The 23,160-nt window shown below is 45.9% G+C and overlaps 1 protein-coding gene across 2 annotated transcripts in view; it reads right to left on the bottom strand.

Moving 5' to 3' along the window:
- Positions 1 to 22,255, bottom strand: part of DCX (doublecortin) — a 58,066-nt gene extending 35,811 nt beyond the window's left edge. Inside the window, exons 1-3 of one of the 2 annotated variants that reach the window (XM_075573477.1) lie at positions 22,165 to 22,255; positions 17,733 to 18,116; positions 9,970 to 10,310 (exon numbers count right to left, since the gene is read on the bottom strand). In XM_075573477.1, coding sequence (XP_075429592.1) covers positions 9,970 to 10,310; positions 17,733 to 18,096 — 705 coding nt within the window. In that variant the 5' untranslated portion in view covers positions 18,097 to 18,116; positions 22,165 to 22,255. Of the gene's footprint in view, positions 1 to 9,969; positions 10,311 to 17,732; positions 18,117 to 21,252; positions 21,399 to 22,164 lie in introns of those variants that run through there. The other variant, XM_075573476.1, reaches the window with a different exon arrangement.
- Between the last annotated feature and the right edge of the window lie 905 nt (positions 22,256 to 23,160).

A 23,160-nucleotide genomic window follows, 5' to 3' on the forward strand; every position in this document is an offset into this window, starting at 1 on the left:
TGAGAGCCCTTTGTGCTGCTGAGGTTGTTTCCTAGCAACCAGAATTTGCAGCTGCTCGGGTACAAAAAGCGAAACCATGATGACTTCTAGGAAGAAAGCCACATGTGAGGCGTAGGAACTGCACCAAGGAAGCTTTGTGTGAAGGATATGCCCACGGAAAGGCATCAGGTCAGAGGTAGCCAACTCCAGTCCTCAAGGGCCACCAGCAAGTCAGGTGTTTAGGATATCCCTGGTTCAGCACAGGTGGCTTAATCAGTAGATCAGTCGTTGACTGTCCAACTCCAGTCCTCAAGGGCCACCAATAGATCAGTGTTGATGGTTGTCCCTGCTTCAACACAAGTGACTCAATCAGTGGCTCAGTCTTTGACTGTCTTCGACTGAGCTACTGATTGAGCCACCTGTGCTGAAGCAGGAATATCCTGAAAACCTGACCTGAGGACTTGAGTTGGCCACCCCTGCATTAGGTTGATTGCCACTCCTAGTGTGAAGTACCAAGAACCTCTTCTCCATTAGCATCATGATGCAGTCCGGAGGACCAAACAAGTGGGACAAAAGGAGTTGCCTGATACAATAAAATGCAATAGATTACATTCATAACATTGATAATGTAAAGTTTGGGAAGGCCAAGGTATAGAACAGATGATGTATTATCAGAATATCTTCTGATGTATCCAGGCACAGGATACAATACACACAATGGGGAGGGTGACGGGAGGTGTATCAACGTACACACAAGTGTGTTTTGACACACTTGCACCATCTGTGCTCAAAGCTGCATCATACAGGTATATAAAATGGTTGTTCATGGATCTGACATATAATGCAGTATTTTAAACTAGGCGATCTGTACCATTTGAGAACTGGTGCATTTGTGACACAGGTTGATACATCTCATTATAATCTGTATATCACATCACTCCTCCCTAACGCTTCAAACTAATACTCTTCAGATAGAACAAAGACCTGCCTCTCACCTGTGTCCCCTACAATCTATCCTAAACACTGCTACCAGAATCACTCTACTCTTTCCTAAATCTGTCTCAGCGTCTCCCCTGCTGAAATCCCTCTCCTGGCTTCCTATCAAATCTCGCATCTCGCACTCAATTCTCCTCCTCACTTTTAAAGCTTTACACTCTTCTGCCCCTCCTTACATCTCAGCCCTAATTTCTCGTTATGCACCATCCAGACTCTTGCGTTCTTCTCAAGGATGACTTCTTTCTAACCCCTTTGTATCTAAAGCCCTCACCCGTCTTAAACCTTTTTCACTGACTGCCCCACACCTCTGGAATGCCTTTCCCCTCAATACCCAACTAACACCCTCTCTATCCACCTTTAAGACCCACCTTAAGACACACTTGCTTAAAGAAGCATATGAGTAGCACCTTGGCTAATACTATACACATGATACATAAAGCTTAGCCCGCTGCAGACGCACTTAACAGAACTCCCTCCTACTGTATCTGTACGTTCTTCCACCTATCAATTAGATTGTAAGACTCCTCTTCCACAATGTTACATTTATGTCTGAAGCGCTTATTCCCATTATCTGTTATTTGTATTATTTCTTATTTATATGATTGTCACGTGTAGTACTGCTGTGAAGCGCAATGTACATTAATGGCGCTATATAAATAAAGACATACATACATACAAGACCTTCATACATTGATCAATTATGCACCAAAATTGCCTTAGGACATCGAGCCCAATATCTCAAGAATGTCTGTATATCGCAGGTGTCGCCTGGGATGTTTGCGGGGCTCGGTGCAGGGACATGTCGGGTCTAACCTTCTCCGGTGGCATATTCCGGCAGCATCTCCTCCTCCCGGCATCTGCCCCTGCATAGTCCATTATGTCAAATGGTGCTGCGTTGTCATGACAAAGGGATGTCACGGCGCCATGAGGTGTCACGTTGTCAGGGCAATGCAGCACCATTGGACATCGCAGAGCCATGATGATGGGCAATGCAGGAGGAGATGCCGCCGGAGAAGATAAGAGAGTTACAGAGGCCTGCGCTCTCTCCCAGGCAATCAGTTTCATTGTCGTCGGCGAGAGTGCGGGGGGCCTCTGTAACCGCATGGCTCGGTGCAGTGGCACCGACGGCACCGCCATCACGCCGGCCATGTAAACATATAGCATCCAGAGTGTACTCAGCGCTTTACAACCGAGACAGTACAGGTAATTATAATACAATTACTGCAACAAACAAAATCAGACAGTGGTAAAGGAAATCCCTGCCCCAGAGAGCTTACACTCAAAATAGAAATGAGTACATGGATTCGCAATGCTCTGTAAAACTTAAATACAGTTCACTTTTATCTAAGAGGAACTGTAAGAGCCTGGACATGTCGAGAGATAATCAGTATCCTTATACAGTATGTGCCATGTTCATTTCTGTCAAGGGCTGGAATGTTCCACTCAAACCATGCTGCACGGACTCCCATGATGCAGAGATCAATGCTTTTACAACAGTATTGATCCAAAACAATTTATTTTTCGTAAATAAAAAAACAAAAAAACACTACACCAATGGTGAGAAGCAATCACCAGAACTCATTAATAAATAAACTTCAATAAAGAAAGGAAAAAAGGTGAACTTCCCATGTCATATGATGTCACGGACATAACGTCATCTATACAAATCTGAATGCACACGTCTAGTCAATCATTTGCTAACAGAAAAGGAGCGATTACCCATGAAAGCTCCCTCTTCTCTCTCTCTGCCAGGCACAAACTTTCATTGCAAACCTGGCAGCAGAACCACCGGACACTACCACCAGAAAGCCATCAGTTTGATATGTGGTTACTCAGCACTTGACCATTCAGCAAATGTTATTTTTGTTCATTTTCTTGACCGAGCCAGTGGTCTCCTGATTCCTCCAATCACACAGACACTCCCACTTAAGTCAATTGAAGTGAATCGGGGTTGCTGTGGGATGGTTCTCCAATCTGCACTGTCACCGTTTAATGAATACCTCCCTATAACCTGCATCCTTTATTGACCGCACACATTTATTTACAGCCGAGACAATAAGCAAACCATGACGCGCCATCTTTGTGCTCCCAGTATTTACATTGACATTTATTATTCATCCAGCCGCCAGCAGATGCTGAGCACTCGCTCAAGCCTTAAACGGTGACCTTTGACATGCCATAAATCAATTTCCCCCAATGCTTCTCATCCTGGTTTAGTCTAACATGTACACAGCGTATTTTTATTGCATTTGCTAAATTCAGGTGCCCCTTCCTTCACTTTGCCCACAACTCTTGCATCACCAATATACCTGTATGTGGCACCTGGCACGGTCCTATGTTACATAGTCTCTTGTGCACTACCTTATTTTAAATAAGTATTATAATTAAAGAATATTTGTAATTTATCACATTACATATCATACAGTATGTTATTGAGTGCTAACTAGCTGAGTTCTTTCTCTCTTGGGAATGTAGGTTCTTGTTTCTAGCACACTGTGATGGGTGTCTCATTGGGCTAAGGTGCTATGCATAGATCCAATGTTTGCGGCCCCATAAAAGCCTTTTCTATGTCTAATTTACATGTAATCCTGCTGCCTGCCAGACATTGATAAGCCCCTAGATATGTGGAAATTCATGTGAAGGGGAGTTAATACAAAGCTTATTCTCGGTGTTTCGTTAACTCAGCTCCTTCAGGAAAGACTGATCATATTTAATCTTTTTAAACAAGTTTTTTCCGTTTCATGTGAGTATATGTCAGCTGTCACTGTCAATTTTCTATGGCTGACAAACCAACATCTTGCACATTGTGAACAGTCCTATAAACATCTTTCTTGGGTTTTGCCGTAAAAGTGGTGATTTCAACTTATTTGCCGTGGATTTTTAAAACCTTAATGGAGAGATTCCTAATTATTTTTCAAGTGTAAAACTTTCTTCTTCTAATTACCTTTCACGTGCATTTCTTCTTCTCAATATTATAAAGCAGCAATCCGTCCCGATATTATACTAATAATAATAACTTTATTTCATACACACTGTATAGCGCTTTTCCATAAAATGTATCTTTTATTGACCAACATTAGGTTGCTTCATACTGCAGATTAAATAATAGTCACATGAGCTCTCATAGGGTTCTTCTTCAAGTGAAGTCTAATGTTACACCCCTAAACAATATCACAACTTACAACGAATCTACAGATCCACCCTACAGGACATTACTAACATGGGAACAGTAGCAGGCTAATGACCGTTAGGCCTGTGCAAGCTAGAATGTCTAAAGCACAAGAATGCCACATATAATGCGGCTTCAGGGCAAAGCTTACCCAGCTGCCATATTGTGAGAGAGTTATTGGTGTCTCCAAAACGAGGGGGTTCTGGGGGTTTGGGCCACACGGTTCGACTCAGAGGAACCCCGAGTTCAGATCATAAGCAGTGGGGACTGATGTATTAAAGCAGTATGATATGATATGATCTGTAGGCTATGCTTTCCACCTAAAAAGTACTATGTTACAATGCACAATGTTATTGAGCGTGACCCCGCAGCGTCATTTGAAGCCGAAGACAAAGTAAGGCTGGGGCCATAGAGGGGTTAGCAGGGCTGAGGCTCGCCTGCTGAAATCTGGCGATTTCATGCCCATGCAGGCGAGCCAGCGGGCGCGATCAGGAGGCGGGGGGAGACTGAGGGAGGGGGGGCAGCGACGTCGCTGGGCCAATCGCCCACAACGCACCAACGTCACGGCGCCGACGTCACGGCGCCGTGACGTTGACGCTGCTCCGCGCTGATTGGATGTTTTCAGCTGACAGCACTCTGAAAAACAGTTTGGCTGTCGGCTGAAAAATCCAGCGCCTCAGCACGCCTGCGGACGCTCGCGTGAGCCCCCTCTAAAGACATCCTCATGGAGGATGCAGGGGCTCAGCGCGGAGCGTCCGCACGGCTCAGCACGGACGTGCCTTCTATGGACTCAGCCTAAGGAGGGGGGCGTGAGCAGGGGAGAGAGCAGGCAGTGGGGGGGGGGGGGTATATGCCCTCACGGCTGTATAGCCAGCAGTGATAATCACGGTCAGCTTCTCCAAGCTGGTTCTTAGCAGGATTAGGGAGAAACAGAGATTTTACATACTGTATAGGACACAATCCAGGTCGTTATCCTTAGTCGGAAACGGGAACCTGAGGTTTATAGAGATATACAATGCGTGGGCGTAATGCTCATCGTTAGCAAAAAGACATCTACAAATAAAAATGATGTTTAACGCATTCATCGATGCAAATACATCTATTTCCGTTACCTCGGGCAATGGAAGGGCTCGCACCTCCCCGACTCCGCGGACATCTTATATTAAATCTTCATTGCAGCGGCTGGTTTCACGTTGTGTTAGGATCCTCTGGCGCGTGACGGCATTAGAGGGAAATAACGGCAAGATCCCCTTGATTGATGAGGTCCTTCCAGTGGCCTCCCTAAATACATTACACACCCCCATCTCATCCATTCTCCTATTACAGGATGTCTGCTAGTCATCACAACGCTAATGTCACCATTTTTCCTGGTTGCACTATATTTAGCCCCTTCCTCACCGGTATAGACTACATTTGTGTGTATGTAGGTATCGAGTTTATGAATTTAGAACTACGGCTTTACTACCCTGATGTAGAAGGTTTACAGCAGAGAGTAAGAGGCCCAAGATGGTTACAACCTCAAACTCGTCTCACAAGGAGTGCCCAGCAACAGTGGTTCTCAACTCCAGTCCTCATGACACCCCCCCCCCCCAACAGGTCAGATTTTGAGGATATCCCTGCTTCAGCACAGATGGCTCAATCGTCGTTGACTGGCCAACTCCAGTCCTCAAGGGCCACCAACAGAACAGATTTCCCTGCTTTAGCACAGGTGGCTCAATCAGTGGCTCAGTCTTTGAGTGAGCTACCTGTGCTGAAGCAGGAATATCCGTAAACCCTGATCTGTTGGTGGCCCTTGAGGACTGGAGTTGAGCACCTTTGCCCAGGGAAAAACCCCTGTGAAGAAAATCTGAGCTGAATCGTGGCTGCAGTCCTGCCCTTCCTTCAGGCATTCTAAAGGATGTAATGTCCTGATTAGGGGACAGGAATTTAAGATGCCCAAAAGGACTGTGTTTCCCGGACGACCAAAAAGTGCTGATCGAGCAATGACGCGAGACGCCGAGAGACGCCGAAAGGCAGCGGAGGCGGCGAGATCACGGCGTGGCTGTCATTTAGGAGATTTTCTCCGCAATGTTTTTAAGGTTCTTTCTATGTTTATTCGCAGACCACATACCATGTGTGACGATATTGGGCCACTGGTTTTCCTGTTTTCTTCTCTCCCACATATCGGACGTCCACTCCTCCCCTTAAACGTTCAGATTCTACGTGTGTTTGGGACCACGCAGACGGTTCCTTTTTTGGGCTTGAGTCAGGGATTTTTTTGTCTGTTCACAGCGACCTATTACACTCCATTTGTCACTGCTTATATTTATTTATTGACTGTTTATTAGTGTGTTTGCACATTTATTTTCATGTGTTATATATATATATATATATAAAATTATTATTACAGTTATACTTATTTATGTCACTATACAATATAATCCCTTTAGTACTGTCACTGTAATATAATTATTATTGAAGCACTGGGAAGCGCCAACTGAGAGTCTTTTTTAGACCACATGAGAGCAAAGCTGGGCCGCCCAGGGGCGGAGGGGACAGGCTAGGCCAAGCATACCAGGGAGGGGAGAGGATGGCCAGGGGCTGCCCAGGGGAGTCGAGGAAGGGAGGAACTGGGAACCAAGCAACGTCTGGCAGCGCGGGAGAGGGCAGCTGAACCCAGTGAGCGGACGGCAAGACAGTCAGGTAAAGCTGCGTCCAAACCACGCCTGGGGAGAGAAGGCATAAGGGACCCGAGCTGAGCCCGGGATAAGTGCCGGGTGGCATTCTGAGGACCCGAGCTGAGCCCGGGATAAGTGCAGGGTGGCATTCTGAGGACCCGAGCTGAGCCCGGGATAAGTGCAAGGTGGCATTCTGAGGACCCGAGCTGAGCCCGGGATAAGTGCCGGGTGGCATTCTGAGGACCCGAGCTGAGCCCGGGATAAGTGCAGGGTGGCATTCTGAGGACCCGAGCTGAGCCCGGGATAAGTGCAGGGTGGCATTCTGAGGACCCGGAGCTGAGCCCGGGATAAGTGCCGGGTGGCATTCTGAGGACCCGAGCTGAGCCCGGGATAAGTGCCGGGTGGCATTCTGAGGACCCGAGCTGAGCCCGGGATAAGTGCCGGTGGCATTCTGAGGACCCGAGCTGAGCCCGGGATAAGTGCAGGGTGGCATTCTGAGGACCCGAGCTGAGCCCGGGATAAGTGCCGGGTGGCATTCTGTTGACCCGAGCTGAGCCCGGGATAAGTGCCGGTGGCATTCTGAGGACCCGAGCTGAGCCCGGGATAAGTGCCGGTGGCATTCTGAGGACCCGAGCTGAGCCCGGGATAAGTGCCGGGTGGCATTCTGAGGACCCGAGCTGAGCCCGGGATAAGTGCCGGGTGGCATTCTGAGGACCCGAGCTGAGCCCGGGATAAGTGCCGGGTGGCATTCTGAGGACCCGAGCTGAGCCCGGGATAAGTGCCGGGTGGCATTCTGAGGACCCGGAGCTGAGCCCGGGATAAGTGCCGGGTGGCATTCTGAGGACCCGAGCTGAGCCCGGGATAAGTGCAGGGTGGCATTCTGAGGACCCGAGCTGAGCCCGGGATAAGTGCCGGGTGGCATTCTGAGGACCCGAGCTGAGCCCGGGATAAGTGCAGGGTGGCATTCTGAGGACCCGAGCTGAGCCCGGGATAAGTGCCGGGTGGCATTCTGTTGACCCGAGCTGAGCCCGGGATAAGTGCCGGTGGCATTCTGAGGACCCGAGCTGAGCCCGGGATAAGTGCCGGGTGGCATTCTGAGGACCCGAGCTGAGCCCGGGATAAGTGCCGGGTGGCATTCTGAGGACCCGAGCTGAGCCCGGGATAAGTGCCGGTGGCATTCTGAGGACCCGAGCTGAGCCCGGGATAAGTGCCGGGTGGCATTCTGAGGACCCGAGCTGAGCCCGGGATAAGTGCCGGGTGGCATTCTGAGGACCCGAGCTGAGCCCGGGATAAGTGCCGGGTGGCATTCTGAGGACCCGAGCTGAGCCCGGGATAAGTGCCGGGTGGCATTCTGAGGACCCGGAGCTGAGCCCGGGATAAGTGCCGGGTGGCATTCTGAGGACCCGAGCTGAGCCCGGGATAAGTGCAGGGTGGCATTCTGAGTTTGCAGATAGCAAAGGAGACTGGGAAGTGTCTGATTTTTAAAGGCTTAAGCTCCGCTGGGATTAATCAGCCTGCTGCAGCGGAGAGAGACAGAAAGCCTGGGCCGGAGTTGCTATTCCCTCATACACGACAAATACAGAGTAACTTCCACACGTGGCCCATGTTACAATGTGTAACTATTTCCAACCAAAACCTCCGTGTTATCCTCTGCTATGCTTTGAGTTTACTTTGATCTGTGCACCAGGGGATGTGTACATTCTAGTAATATTCTAGTCACCATAATAACACCATCGTATAAATAATAATCATTGTATACTGTACATGTGAAGGGCACACCCAGAAACAGGACAGGCACTAGTACAACAGATTACGTCACACTGTCAATGCTCCTGTCACCTGCAGCATGTTAAGGATTCCATACTTTATGTATCATCGTAATATAATCCAGGATCTCCTGGGAAATAATATTTAATCCAATCTGTTTCCTGGTAAGAACTAATATTGCTAATAAATTAGTAAATATCAGTAACACTGCAGCGAGTACATCTAGTGTTGGCGTCTCTGAGACCTGTAACTCGGTCGCACTGGTGATGTCATACTATCTGACGTCACTTAAACCCCTAAGGGTCACAGGTCTCAGAGACGCCAACACGAGATAAACTCGCGGCAGTGTTACTGATATTTACCATACAGAGCATATTAGCAACATTAGTGTTTAGCCCAGCGTCCCCAGAAGCGCCCCCCAACATCGCTATTATAGGGTGGGAGAAGATATGACACTATTATACTCAGAGGCGTGATGCTGCTTTTTCGGGCAACTGCCACTGACAATATACCGTGGTCTGTGATCTTGTTTTAACTAGGTACGATATAAAGTCATACTGTTCCTTGGGGATCTTATAGTCACTTGACCCCACTGGTCTACTTTACATTTAAGCAGCACTAGTTTGATATGTATGTGTCTGTTTTATGCACAAGTTTACACAGTTTCAGTTTATTTCACTTACACGTGTTCAAGAGCCCAGACCCCTGCATCATCAGGGACTTACCGGCAACAATCCTCAGTCTCATGTGCGTCTCATATAGTCGCGGCTATAGATTTCATTTCTTTTTTATACCTATTAGTTCTCTCCTTGATATTCATTTTATTGCATCCAATAAAGGTTAGATTTTATTTCACATCAATCTGTGAGGTAGACTGCATCATAGGGGGATCCTTTTTGTAAATATACAGAGTTTAAACAATTCCCTTATAGCACCCCTCCAGTACCAGCCATTAAATACTATCAGCTGAGCAGGCACCCTCTTTGCCGCCGTCAAATAAATGCTTTGTTTCTACATTACTTGTTTAACATTCAAAAAACAGAGCTAACGGGTTGTACACCAGGTGGTAAGTCTATGCTTAGGGTGACCATATTTGTGCCGGCAAAAACTGGGACAAAGATCACACATGCGCAGTCGGCGCTTACCGGCTGCTCGTGTGCATCCGCGATCGGAGCTTGCCGGTTGCGCATGCGCATGAGCGACCGGCAAACGCAGATTGCGCAGGAGCAGCCAGCATGTGCCGATAGAGCATGCATGGCCAACGGAATAAAAACCCAGGAGAGCACCCCAAAAAGTCGGGACGGAGCCCTACATACCAGGACATCTGCTCACCCTATCTATGCTACAAAGGTAGCAAAGGGATTAAATACATTGTAATGAGAGATACAAATCTGCCCCTACCTGTTTTCCATCCAGGGTGTACAGCTTCTTGACCACTCCAGTCTCCAGTTTAATGGCTTCGGTGATATCGGCGAGGACCTGCTCAAAGGAATGGGCCGTCTTCTTGTTCAGGAGGACGCGCACTGCCTTGCGCGGCTTAACACCGCTGCGGATGATCGTTACCAGCTTGGGACGCACAAAGTCCTTGGTCTCCCGGGCCTGGGCGTTGTTGCAGGTCCCCAGGGACTGCGGGGCCTTCAGACTGGCTGATGTCTTCACGTTGACTGACCAGTTGGGATTCACGTTCTTGGTGTATTCCAGTTTCTTGAAAAAGTTGTCCGATGAGCAAACGTAACTTTCACCTTAAAGACATGACAGACACAAGCGTTGGGATCATCGCGTGAAATGAAACGGCGGTTCAAAGCAGAAAGCTTGCTTTATCCGAGTCTAGCAATTGGCAAACTATGGTTTCGGGGCCACTGGTGGTGATCACTTACTGAGGATCCCAGACATTCCTCTCAATACACATCAGACATCTCTCTCCTGCAGTCTGTTGGCTTTTCTATCCATATTGGAGGCTGATTTCTATATATAAGTCAAATGCCTTTGAAAGCCATGTAGATGTTGTGCAGAGGAACAGAGCTAAGTCTAAGTAGGATAGCCCCCCCAAATTATTATTAACTTTGCAATGTTCCGCAATAAGGCAAAGTTTGGGAACCCCTGACTTCGGCTATTCTCTTCCCTTTTATAGGAAATGCAGTTGCCATGCTGTATAAACCCACCAGCAGGAGGAGGGAATTTGTGGGTTTATAAAAGCTAAACTGAGGTCTTCTGGTGGTCGTCAGAGAAGATGTGTCCACCCTTTCACATTAGTACAAAATAAAGAAAGAAAACAGCAATCAGGGGAGAGTTGAGACCTGCTGCTTCAAGTAACAGCGAGAGACTGTAGAAATGATTTAGTATTTATAGACTGAAACAGGATCACTGCTGTGGTTAATAATTAATAGTGTTTAAGTGTTAAACAGGCAGATAATGTATTTCCTGTGTAACTGCTTTTGTTGTATTGCAACTTTAGTATATCGCAGAGGTCCCCAACTCCATGTGCTCAAGTACCAGCATCCGTCCAGACCATAAGGATATTCATGCTTGGGCACAGGTGGTTCAGTCAAAATGGTTACGCCACCTGGAATATCTTTGAAACTTGGGCTGGTAGCGGTTCTGGAGTTGTCAACCTCTGCACACCTGTGATATGGCACCAGGTCACATTTTGATCCAATCCTGGTTTTGTATTCCCATTTTGCTGATCTGTTACCAACCTATTCTGTTATACCAAGTAATACACCAGTTTAAGATCTCACTGGATCATTATCTCTGAGCTGTGGTGAGTTGGCAGGTATAGTATATGACTATGAGGCTTAGGCCGTATTTGAATCTTCAAAGGAGATTTAGAGTGTCATGCACTTGAATAACCAACGATAGTCCCTAATGGCGATCCTCGTTTATTGAAAAGACCTTAAAGCACTATGTGGTTAATGACTACGGTTGGCACCTACCCCAGGTCTCTTAATGCTTAAAAACGTTCCTGCAACTGGAACAACTGAGCTGTAAGAGACAACCATTGTATTAAGACAGTGTAAGGTAGGCCTCAACTGGTTGCCATGGAAATAATGCAATCTGAAAGCAGCAGTTCACAATAGATGGCCTTCTACATGAGCCTGCAGCTGCAAATCAGGGTTAAAAGCGCCCTACGGTTGTATTTTTCCGCAAAATCCGTGTTTTTATTAAAAAAAAACGAAAGCCCTAAAACAATGAAACAATTGCCCTATTTAGTTTTCCTGGTGCTGTTGCTTTAAAGCCAGGGATGTAGGGATGGGACCTGGACAGGTGATATTAACCCGTTGTTAAGGCCCCAGCAATGAACATTAGGCCATTATTGAGGGCGGGCTGGTAAAAAAAAAGCTTAAAAATTAATGACACAACCCACAAAATGTATCAAAGACAAAAAATCCCTTTCAAATACAAATAATGAGATTCTCCAGTAAAGTTGGTGCTGTTTTTTTGCATCAACTTTGCGTAGTTTTGCAGCCCTGGAGACCGTGATAAATGTGTTCACTAATCTATCAGTTCGATATATTCAGCTGAAGAGAAACGGTGCCTTAAAATATCCATTTTGATCCAGGGTCCACAGCACTCACTCATATGGGTCTCTTGGCAGCTATAATCTGTGGGTCACATTTAATATACCCATCTCCATGATGTGTCCCTTATAAACACCCCAAAATAACATCATGATCGCAGTGGTCCCTTCTATGGTCATTAGAAGTATCTCTACTGTTGCACTTTTCTGGAGGCCAGGAAGGATTTGGGAGTACTTATGGGATTTACATTGCTTGCCAATCCCTCTGAACACATCTCCTGCCCATCCAGTTTAATTTCCTTGAGCTCCTGGGCAATGGGATTTGCAAATTAATTGGAGCAGGTTTTTTTTTTTTGCTGCGGCTGAAAAAGAGCAGAAGATTATCTGGAATCTGGATCCCTTCATTCCGGCGTCCTGGTCATGAAATCTGTTCTGTGTGTCTGTCATGAAATTTCAACCCAGAATTTCTGTTCTAATTTACATTTGTATGCTACAAAATGCAGTGTTAAACCTTTTACCACCGGAAGATCCGGCAATGCTTTGCCATTTAATCATTTTTTAACTAGGTTGTGTCGCAACTGATCTGTGTCATTCAGATATGACAGCTATCTGTCAGTAGGTTTTACTAGTGTAACCCCCTTCTAAAGGGTTACTAGTATGGTTTGTGTGTACTGGACCCCATCCTGTGTTGTCATGGACTCACGACATCACAGAGAGTATATAAGGGGAGGGAATAATTCGAGAAGGTTAAGTTCCAGGAGGACAATAGAAGAGGAGCCTCGGGGAGAGAAGATTCTATAAGTAATGTTTATAAAGTAATAGCACAGACCAGGCCCCCTGTTTATTATGTTGTAGATATGGACAGTACCCTTTAAGTAAGGATCCTGAAAAGAACTAGTCCTGAATATTACAGGAAAGGGAATACGGTACGTCACGGAGGGCCTCGGGAAAAGAGGGCTCCCGAGTGTCGGCGGATCAGCTCTAACCGCGGATCTGAGGCTAATATTCCACATCAGTCCGAATGGAAGTGGCAGTTCCCAAACAGGCAAAAGGTATTGGGTCACGTAAGAAAGACTCACCAGTACTCCCTTGGGAATGAAATCAGAATAATACCGATGATATCACGAAGAAACAAGCGGGGCCGGGTCCCACACCTACGCAGAGCAACTAAGTAACTGTACCTCCATTCGAGGGTTAAGAGTGGGCACTAATGGAGGAATTCATGTATCTCTGATATAAAATACAGTGTAACGTTGTGAATATGTATCTCCCTGTGCTGGGGACACGAATAAATGACACTTGTATGACAAAAGTTCCTGGCGCCCATTATTATACAACCTTGCTACCTCATCGCCTGGCTGCCTGTATCCCGCAGATCGGGACCTCACAGAGCAGCAAGGACAAGTACTAGCAGGAGAATGTGTGTGGTGTCTGAGGCAAGAACAACAAGCAGAGAAGTGTATGTACACATTATGAACAGGGCATATAGTGGGACTATATGATAAGCAGTATTAACATTGGCACAAAGGTGGTTAAACAGATTGACCATTTCCTGCCCACTAATATAAGCTGCGATCCTAAAAATGGCACCCGACGTTACAGCTTCACCACCTGCCCTTACAATGCGAGATCTGCCTTTCTGTAGTAGGCAGGGCTGCCTTCCAAGGACAGACAGGAGGGGAATTGCCAAATCCGCACAGAATCGGACAGATGGCCCAATGGTAATAGCAGCATCTAAAACTTAGAGAGACTTTGCAGGAAAAAGAGTGATTTGGGAATGATGCTGTTTGGCTAGTAAGGCGAGCCTTGGTTACCCAGCTCCTGTAGTGCAGTCACACAATACACTACATGTCATGATTGGAATAATAGATCAAATCTTCATAATATATTCCTGCCAAATCTCACGTTATGTGCATTCTCTAATTGGCCACTAAATTATTCCTTGCTTCCCCCAGCTACAGAAGCTTTGATATTTAACTGCTCAAATAGGTTTAAGTGGTATTATGGGGGTTTATATTTATTTAATCTCTGAGTGCGGTGTGCGGATCTGTTTCACAACGGCACTCCTCGAGGAATGGGGAAACCAAGAGCCATTGCGGAACACGTAGGGCAATTCTGGACAACGGAAACGCGTGCCCACGGGATCCTGGAAACCTACTGCATTTATCGCCATAACAACAGAGGGTCACTCGGTGCAACCCCCGAAGCGCGCGGGGAAACACAGCTCTGCGTCTACACTGCAGGGCGAGGAGACCCTACCACAGAGGACAGTGGCAGCAGGAGAGGAGATATCCCTTTGTGTGATATACAGCGCTTTATCTGTGCTCAGTTACAGCGCTCTACTTGTGAGTGGAATTTATCCCCTTATACTGCAACCGGTACCACAGAGTGGGGTATTGAGCTTTTATTTCTTCTTGATTTTTTCCAGCGCGATTTTGCTTTGAAGAGCGAGCTTCCACTGGAGCTCAGTCGCCTGCGACTGTTCTCGCTGGCGCCAGACCGGAAGTCGCGTTGTGCTTTTCTAACCCACAACAGCGATCCTTATTTTATAAGGATGTCACTTCTTGCATAACTGTTGCTACCCAGGGACATTGAGATACAACATACCTTTCAGTCCTAACCCAGGCTTATCAGACCCCACTCATAAGTGATGAGCCTGTACAAGGAGTCCTGGCAGCATGGTACCCTGCAGAGCTCAGTGGGATCTGCCTGGAGGTTTTTCTCTTTCAGATCCTTCATCCTTGTCAGATATGCTTATTTTTTTCTTACCCATTGACCAATCCCAGGCAAAGACATGACCCTAAAGTCATTAATCGAGACAAATGAAAGTGTCTCTCATCACTCAACTTCCCTTTTTAGGGGATTTGTAAAGAGGAAAAATGTCAATTCGCAAAGGGACAAAAAAAAAAGTATATTTCTTTATTTTCTTTTAATAACGTGCAAAAACATGCACAATTTCAACATTTTTGAAATTTTGACAATATTGGCAAAATTGTATATATCTGCAAGTTTTTCCCCAGATATCCAAACTGAATGTGTGCAAATCTTTACCACGTCTGTAGTAATGCACCGTGCACACATCAGCCATCAGGGTGCAGTGCATGCGTGTGAGCCCATTAAGGATCATATGAGCCACATGGCATTGCAAATAGGTGCTCAGTAGGGGTTAAACCCATTCAAAATAAGAATGCACTGCCGCCCACAGTAGCTTAAACTACAGAGGTTTATATAAATCTATATCAGTAAAAGAACTGGCCTGAGGGAGTCTTATCTGTGTCGGTCAGAACATAAAGTGCCCTCAATACTGTGAGAATTGCAAGTGATTTAAAGACTGATACAGCACAACACAAATAAATGCAAGCGATTTAGCGTGTGTGTTTTATTTTGTAATGAGGAATACGTGTCACATTCAATCCAAAGAAGCAGTGGAGAAGGGAGCAGGTGAATCCAGAAACTGCCCTGTCTCTGAATGAACACGATTACCATATTTTGAGCATATTTGACACTTCCAAGTCTCCAATGCGTCTTCGCTATAGGGAAATGATAACGTCAAGTAGCCTCAACACACCATATACTGTATGGTGGTGAGCGATGGTGCCTCTTTCTACTGGCCATTAATACAGACGAGAGCCAAGAGAAACCTTGACAAGGGAGGTGCCTCTATTAGCATGGGCGGTACCGGTGGAGGGCTCTTTATGCCGGAAGCTTTAATTGTTGTGAGTGGGAAATAAGGCCTTCTTTCTGTAAGTAGATATGTATTTAGATGGCTGGCAGTGTGTTGCCATACTCAGTGTGGCTTTATATTGTAACATCAATCTTTAGCAGTGAAAGATCAACATCAACTTCTACGTTAACCCTCTTACTGTGAAAGGGAACAATATGTTATATAAGAGTTAGGCTAGAACAGGGGTGGCCAACTTCAGTCCTCAGTAGCCACCAACAGGTTAAATTTTAAGGATGTCCCTACTTCAGCCCACGTGGCTCAATCAGTGGCTCAGTCACTTGTGCTGAAACAGGGATATCCTAAACGTCTGATCTGCTGGTGGCCATTGAGGACTGGAGTTGGCCACTCCTGGGATGGAAGATATAGCTGAAATAATAATCGATAAGGATGGGGCACACTCAATCTTCCTCAAACACAAAGTAAAGGTTAAATCAGCCACCATCTTTGGTCAACAACCTTGAGACAAGAAGTTAAGTAAATACAAATGAGTTTATGTATTACACATGTGCTATTCCAAACTTGCAGTATACAAGATGTTGGAGTATTGGTGCCAAGGACCCAGTCTGTAGCCAAACACATTGGATCCACTAAACAAGGTAGCAGCAACAAAACCAGACTGCCATATGCAAAGCTTCCTGTTCAGCCATTCATCTTAAATTGGACAACCCAATGACACTGCTGAACAACATCACTGGTGCTACAGTGGCTCTATAAGACCAATTCTACTGGTTGTAAACCTGTCATAGGAAAACTACTGGATGTACAAGAAAAATAGGTAATGGGTGCCCAAAATAGCTCTAACACAAAAGTATTCAATGATAACAAATAGGCAGGAAATAGAGGTGCTCTTTTATGGGGTGGGTAATGGGGTATGATAAGTGAGATGTTCTGTATTTATTAATGTTTTTTTAGCCTCCCTGGAGGAAACAGTGCATGGAGGTGTCCCACACCGCTGTTGCCTCATGGGAAGTGCAAATATATCCACATAAATCTTCAGTTGACAAAATAACTCACAATACCTTCTTGCTTGACTCCTTCTTCTGATTGCTTGAAATATGTATCCTTACCCACTCCTTGAGCCTCTACTTGTCCTTGTTGAGCGTGATCAGCTGCAAGTCAGCAAAGTCCAGATAAACAAAAAGGGAAACAGCAGCGCACAGCCACGGGAGCCAGGTTAGAGAAAGTAAAAAAAATCTTTATTTAATAATTAACAATATCACCCAAAGGAGGTGAGAAAACTTCCTACGCGTTTCGCTCCCCCACAGTGATTTATCCTTGATAAAGCACTGTGGGGGTGCGAAACGCGTAGGAGGTTTTCACACCTCCTTTGGGTGATGTTGTTAATTATTAAATAAAGATTTTTTTAAATAATTTGCTGTATCCCTTTTTTTGTTTATCCGGATGTACACAAATATCTTATAATATGCTACACCCCACTCCTATGGCTCATAAGCCTCACCTTGCTGAGACAAATACATGCACTGTACACTAAAATGTACAGAGAGTTTTTGCCGGCACAGGTCCTAGCCTTGGTGACAAAGATACTAGTTCAAAGTCACCACTAGGGGTTTGTACTAGGTTCACCCACCTCAAACTCAGTAATGGTCCCACTGGACAACAACGTCTCAGAGTTAAATAGCCATTGTGTGCGGCCTACAGTAAATTGAGGATGAATGAGATGACTTGGAATGGGAACAGACTTTGGCCTTGGCACATGTACAGGTCAGCCTGAGAGAAGGCCCACCCCAGATCTGGAGTTTTGTTGAATGGAGGAGGGGAAGGTGGAAGACTGAGCTGAGTAGTAGGAGGTTTTTTAAAGCGACTGCTGGAGGGGCCTAAATATAGACAAGTGATACTTTGTTATGGTGGCACCAAACAAAATGACGTTAGTAACTGCTGGTCTATGCAATTGATTGAATTTACCTTCTTCTAGTTCATCCATGCTGCAGATCTTGTTGATTCCATCGATGGTGTAGATGTAGCGAACGCCTTGGGGCAGGTTAATGTTATCAGAGAGTGACCTGGTCAGGTCAGCCAACAGGGCATCAAAACTTCTGAAACGGTCAGAATTCACCGCGTACACTATCCCCTTGAAGTAACGGTCTCCATTGCGGTAGAACCGGACCTTTTTGGCTTTCTTCTCATTGCTCAACGCCTGCAAAGTACGGGTCCGGTAGAAACTGCAGTGGGCGCTGTGAGTCGGACTGGGCAACCCATTCATGCGCGCTGCCCGTGCATTCCGGAAGGTTTGATCCCTCTCATCAAAGTGACCGAAGTCGAGCTCCATTTCTCGCTACCTCCGAAGACCTGGAAGAGGGAGTCAAGCAGAGATGAGGACGTTTCTCGGCAGTCCCACTCAGAGAAAATGACAAAGAAATTGTTTCCCTTGTAACATTAATAATTCCTTCAGTTGTTACCAACACATTCTCATGTTACTCCAAGTTTGTGAATAATTAATACTGCAAAGTGACTGAATTGAGGCATGGTTAAGTGCACAGATTGCTAATTAAGCCAAACAGCATACAATACCATAATGGAGACCCCAACACCTGAGCCCATATAAATCCATGATATCCAGACTTTAAAGATTGATGAGCTAAGCTCATTGAAGCAGAAGTGTCCCCCTTATCTAAGAGTTTGCTGTCTAGTGACCAAAGGACTTTAGGGGGTTACAAAACCTCTACTGAAGGGAATTACAAATTTAGGGTAATGGGCTACAATTATTCTGCACCTAGCATGACCTCATTTCAATATTTGCAGTGCGGTAGGTTAATTAAATCGGTAAAAACCACACCTACTTTCTTTCACTTGTACAGACCAGACGATAACTCAGTGTACCAGTATGTGTGTGTCTATGGGTGAGTACACCAAATGTCTTCAGGTAACTCACACAGGCTGACAGTCCTGTTTTCTCAATAAGAAATCAAGACTTCTAATACCAGAAATCTTGAAGGAGGGGGGGAGTAAAGAAGAAAGCAGAACTGGCTGAAGCTGTTCACTGAACCATTAAGTCCCTCCAAAATTGTAGATGTCCTACCTGACCTGTTCCTAGGTATCAATCAGAGGCTTCCTGGGTACCCGCAGTCAGGAATGGTGGGAGCTGGGAAACCTCAGTAACCCCCTTTTAAGAAAACATATTCAGAGATCCTGTCTCTGGTCCCAAGATAAAACACAGATGATTCATAAAGCCAGATTTGGTGCTGCTTTCTCCCCACCTAATCTAAACATGGACAGGCAAGTGTGCCCCAGCTGCTATGAACATGCTCTCCTCCTGTTCCAACACTCCAAAGCATTGCATAGGCGTGATACTGCTGAGCAGTATCCCTGATTTTTACGTACAACCTCAAATGTCTACTTATTATAAAAGAAAAAGGATAAATATCGCAGAAAACCCAGCCCAACGTTGGGGAAAATTGTTTAAAAAAAAAAAGAAGCTATTTCTACAATGAAGCAAAGCATCACTCCTTTTAAATAGCCACGCAACCACAGAGCCACGTGGCCACTGTGTTATCATGCTCTTAGCAAATGCAATTTATTCATATAACATTATGTTTACGAGATAATCGTGTTATTTTGCAAGCCCCCAGAGTTCCTAGATATAAAGAATAAGATAGCCCCAGTACATGTGGTATGATGTCATCGAGTTGATTCTGCCGCAGCCTCAGTAGACACAAAGGAATCAGTTCCCAGGGGTGCACGATGCAACAAGGAAAGCGATTATCACATGGCGCTTATCACATGGCGCTTATCACATGACGCTTATCACATGGCGCTTATCACATGGCGCTTATCATATGGCATGTCCAGCAAAATTATTTCACCAAAGCAACCAGCGTGAATCTTCTGGGACAGGAGTTTCAAATGGGAAAAGGCGGACTTCTCCCGAAAAAGGTGCTGGGGGAAAAGACGGCCATTGAGATGAATCTGAGTTCAATTACAAATTATCTCATAGAAAAGGGCAGCAGGCAATACGAATAACGTACCATTGGGGAGAAAATGTACTGATAAATGGGTTTAGAACCGGTAGGTAGAAAGTGGTTTAAAGGTGGTCTTAATACTTAATAGTAAATAAATAAACATCTCCAGTATAAACACACATATATATATACATATGTGCGTATATATACATATATATTTTGTCCATGTGTAAAATATATATATATATATATATATATATATATATATATATATATATATTTCAAGCATTCATACTGTATATTCATGTCATACAGTACATCTCCATCATCCAATGAATGATTGTAACTGTGGTACTGTATATGGAAATGACACCTTGAGCAATCTCACTAATTTAGGCACAATATGCACTGCGTGCTAATAACAAAGGAGATTACAGAGCAATAAACTACAGCACCAATCCTTGCTCACATGCACACACCCACTGCACACTCACTACACACACCCACTGCACACGCTCACACATGCACTGCACACACTCACTGCACAAACTCACTGCACAAACTCACTGCACACACTCACACCCCAAAAAACAAAGGGGATTAGCAAGACAGATGTGAAGAAGTGCTTTCCCCATGCCAGCACATTTTACACAATGGCACCATTAAGTCCCTATGGAAATACACACACTAATATTAAAACGAGTACCAGGAACATGCCACGGTAACACGTCCTTCTCTGCGTGTCCTGGCAGGGCTGCGTGTACTTTAACCCTTTCGCTGCTTTGCAATGCGTCACAGGCCTCTCTTTCAGCGGATGGTAAGAACAGGTCACACACACGTATTGCACAGCCGCAGTGCTATGCCCACGCACAGCAGCAAAGAGGTTAAATCCCCATAGCAACGGACCCCTCCCATTTCTCCATCCTCTGCCAGTGTTCCACGAGCACCCTTCACCTCCTATTGTACTGCGCTGCAGGTTATGTTGCTACATTGTAGAGAAACGGTAACAATAGATTCCCACACCTCCTGAGAGTGACGCTAGTATAGACCATTGCAGCATTTGTTATACGAGAATGGGCTGTGCGCTTTGCAAGACGCATCCACAAATACTGCAAGCTCTCTTCATCTAGAATTCTCCTTTTCCTTTTTTTTTGCATGAGAATTTTCTTAGTGTTTTTTTTTTATAACACTGGACCTTTATGTCCACCCCCTGTATGGCAATGGGCACTGACAAATGTTGACACTTTACAAATAAATGATAATAATATGCTTTACGCATGCACTATCTATCTATCTATCTATCTATCTATCTATCTATCTATCTATCTATCTATCTATCTATCTACTGTATATATAAAATAATTCCACTTATTTTTTCATGACATTCCCCTACATTTTCATCCATCGAAAAAAAAGCTCATCCTTTTCTTTGAATGAGATCCCATTATTTGCCAGATGTTAATGTAGCTGACATTAAGCGAGGCATCCCAGATATTGGAAGGATTACCTCCCCTCTCCCGTGTTACCTGCAGAATTGTCGCTGAAATCCAGGAATTAAGCCGCTGATCCCTTATACGCCGCGTCTCTGAGACCTGCTGTGAACGGCGAATCTTGTGAGATTACCGCACCGATTTCTTCGTTGTCTCTCACCTCCCCCCGCCCCGAACAATAAAACTCATTTGCCACCCCACCAATTAACCGTTTCCCTGCCTGAGAAGCCAGCAATACATTAGCATTCCTAGAGTGCAGATATTCCTAGCGTTCCCGGCTACGTCTGGCGTATCACTCCCTGGATGCAATCTATTTTGCAAAGCGCCGAGTACAGAGCTGGCACAATATAGGGAAAAGCAGCCATGCAAGTGTTAAAGTCCGCTTCAGATTGACATCAAATAAAAGCAGGTATATCTTGGGCAGTGTTTTTCAACCAGGGTTCTTAGGAACCCTTGGGTTCCCTGGGCACCCCTAAAGGGTTCCCCGGGCACCCCTAAAGGGTTCCCTGTCATTTTCTGGTCATTTGAAAATTGTATCAAATGCAGAAGAATTTACATCCGATCTCAGACGCGCTATTAGAGAGGGTTGGGGATCCTTACAATGTATCTGATCTCAGACGCGCTATTAGAGAGGGTTGGGGTTCCTTACAATGCATCTGATCTCAGGCGCGCTATTAGAGAGGGTTGGGGTTCCTTACAATGGATCTGATCTCAGACGCGCTATTAGAGAGGGTTGGGGGTTCCTCAGAATTTCACATAGGGTTCCTTAACCAAAAAAAAAGGTTGGAAACCCCTGTCCCAGGGAAATAAAGAACATTAAAAGAGATGTTGGCGCATATTCCAAGTAACAAAAGGTGCGTCTGTTTGCCCCGTGGCGCGGGCCCCTCTGGAAGTGCCAGGGGTATAATGTGAGAGCAGTGGCACTGAGAGTGGGACGCGGATACTCACGCTGCTGCTGCTGCTGCTGCTGCTGCTGCTGCTGCTGCTGCTGCTGCTGCTGGTGCTGGTACACGCGGAGGATGCTCGCAGAATGATCGCTGCTCTCACTCTGCCTTTGTTATCCCAGCTCCAAAGCCAAAGGGATTCCTGCCAGGCTGGGCGAGCCGCCTCCCAGGTCCTAGTGCCGCATGGAAGCAGGCTCCTCCCGCCAAGAGTTAACCGCTTCCCCGCCGGAGGTGCCAAGGTGGGGTCGCTTTGGAAGATAACGACGCTGCTTTCGGAAAGTCGGGCTTTCCCGCGCGTCGGTGGCAGTAACTCGGGGGCGAGAGTCTGTGTCTCCCTATGCTCTCTGGGGGGGGGGGGGGTGAGAATTAGATTAGGGGTGCTCAACTCCAGTCCTTAAGAACCCCCCAACAGGTGAGGTTTTAAGGATATCTCAGCTTCAGCACGGGTAGCTCAATCTGTCTCTGCTTCAGCACAGGTGGATCAATCAGTCCGTGCTTCAGTACAGGTGGCTCAAGTAGTCCCAGTTTCAGCACAGGTGGATCAATCAGTCCCTGCTTCAGCACAGGTGGCTCAATCAGTCACTGCTTCAGCACAGATCGCTCAATCAGTCCCTGCTTCAGAACAGGTGGCTCAATCAGTCCCAGAATCAGCACAGGTGACTCAATCAGTCCCTGCTTCAGCATAGGTGGCTCAATTAGTGGCTCAGTCTTTAACTGAGCCACTGATTGAGCCACCAGTGCTGAAGCTGGGATATCCTGAAAACCTGACCTGTTTGGGGGTCTGGAGGACTGGAGCGCCACTGAATTAGATTGACAGCTCTGCGGGGCAGGGATTGGAACATTTTGTAGATGGCGCAGCGCTATACATAGAAAAATATCAAGTCGTAAAGTCATAGAAACAACGTTTCCCGTTGGAAATGATCCCGGCTCAGGATGCGCTGGTGGCGTTTGCCGCATGATACTCGCCCCCGCCATGTCCTGCGCATCCACTCAGAGATAA

The sequence above is a fragment of the Ascaphus truei genome, chromosome 16, assembly GCF_040206685.1.
Source record: "Ascaphus truei isolate aAscTru1 chromosome 16, aAscTru1.hap1, whole genome shotgun sequence".
NCBI lineage: Eukaryota > Metazoa > Chordata > Amphibia > Anura > Ascaphidae > Ascaphus > Ascaphus truei.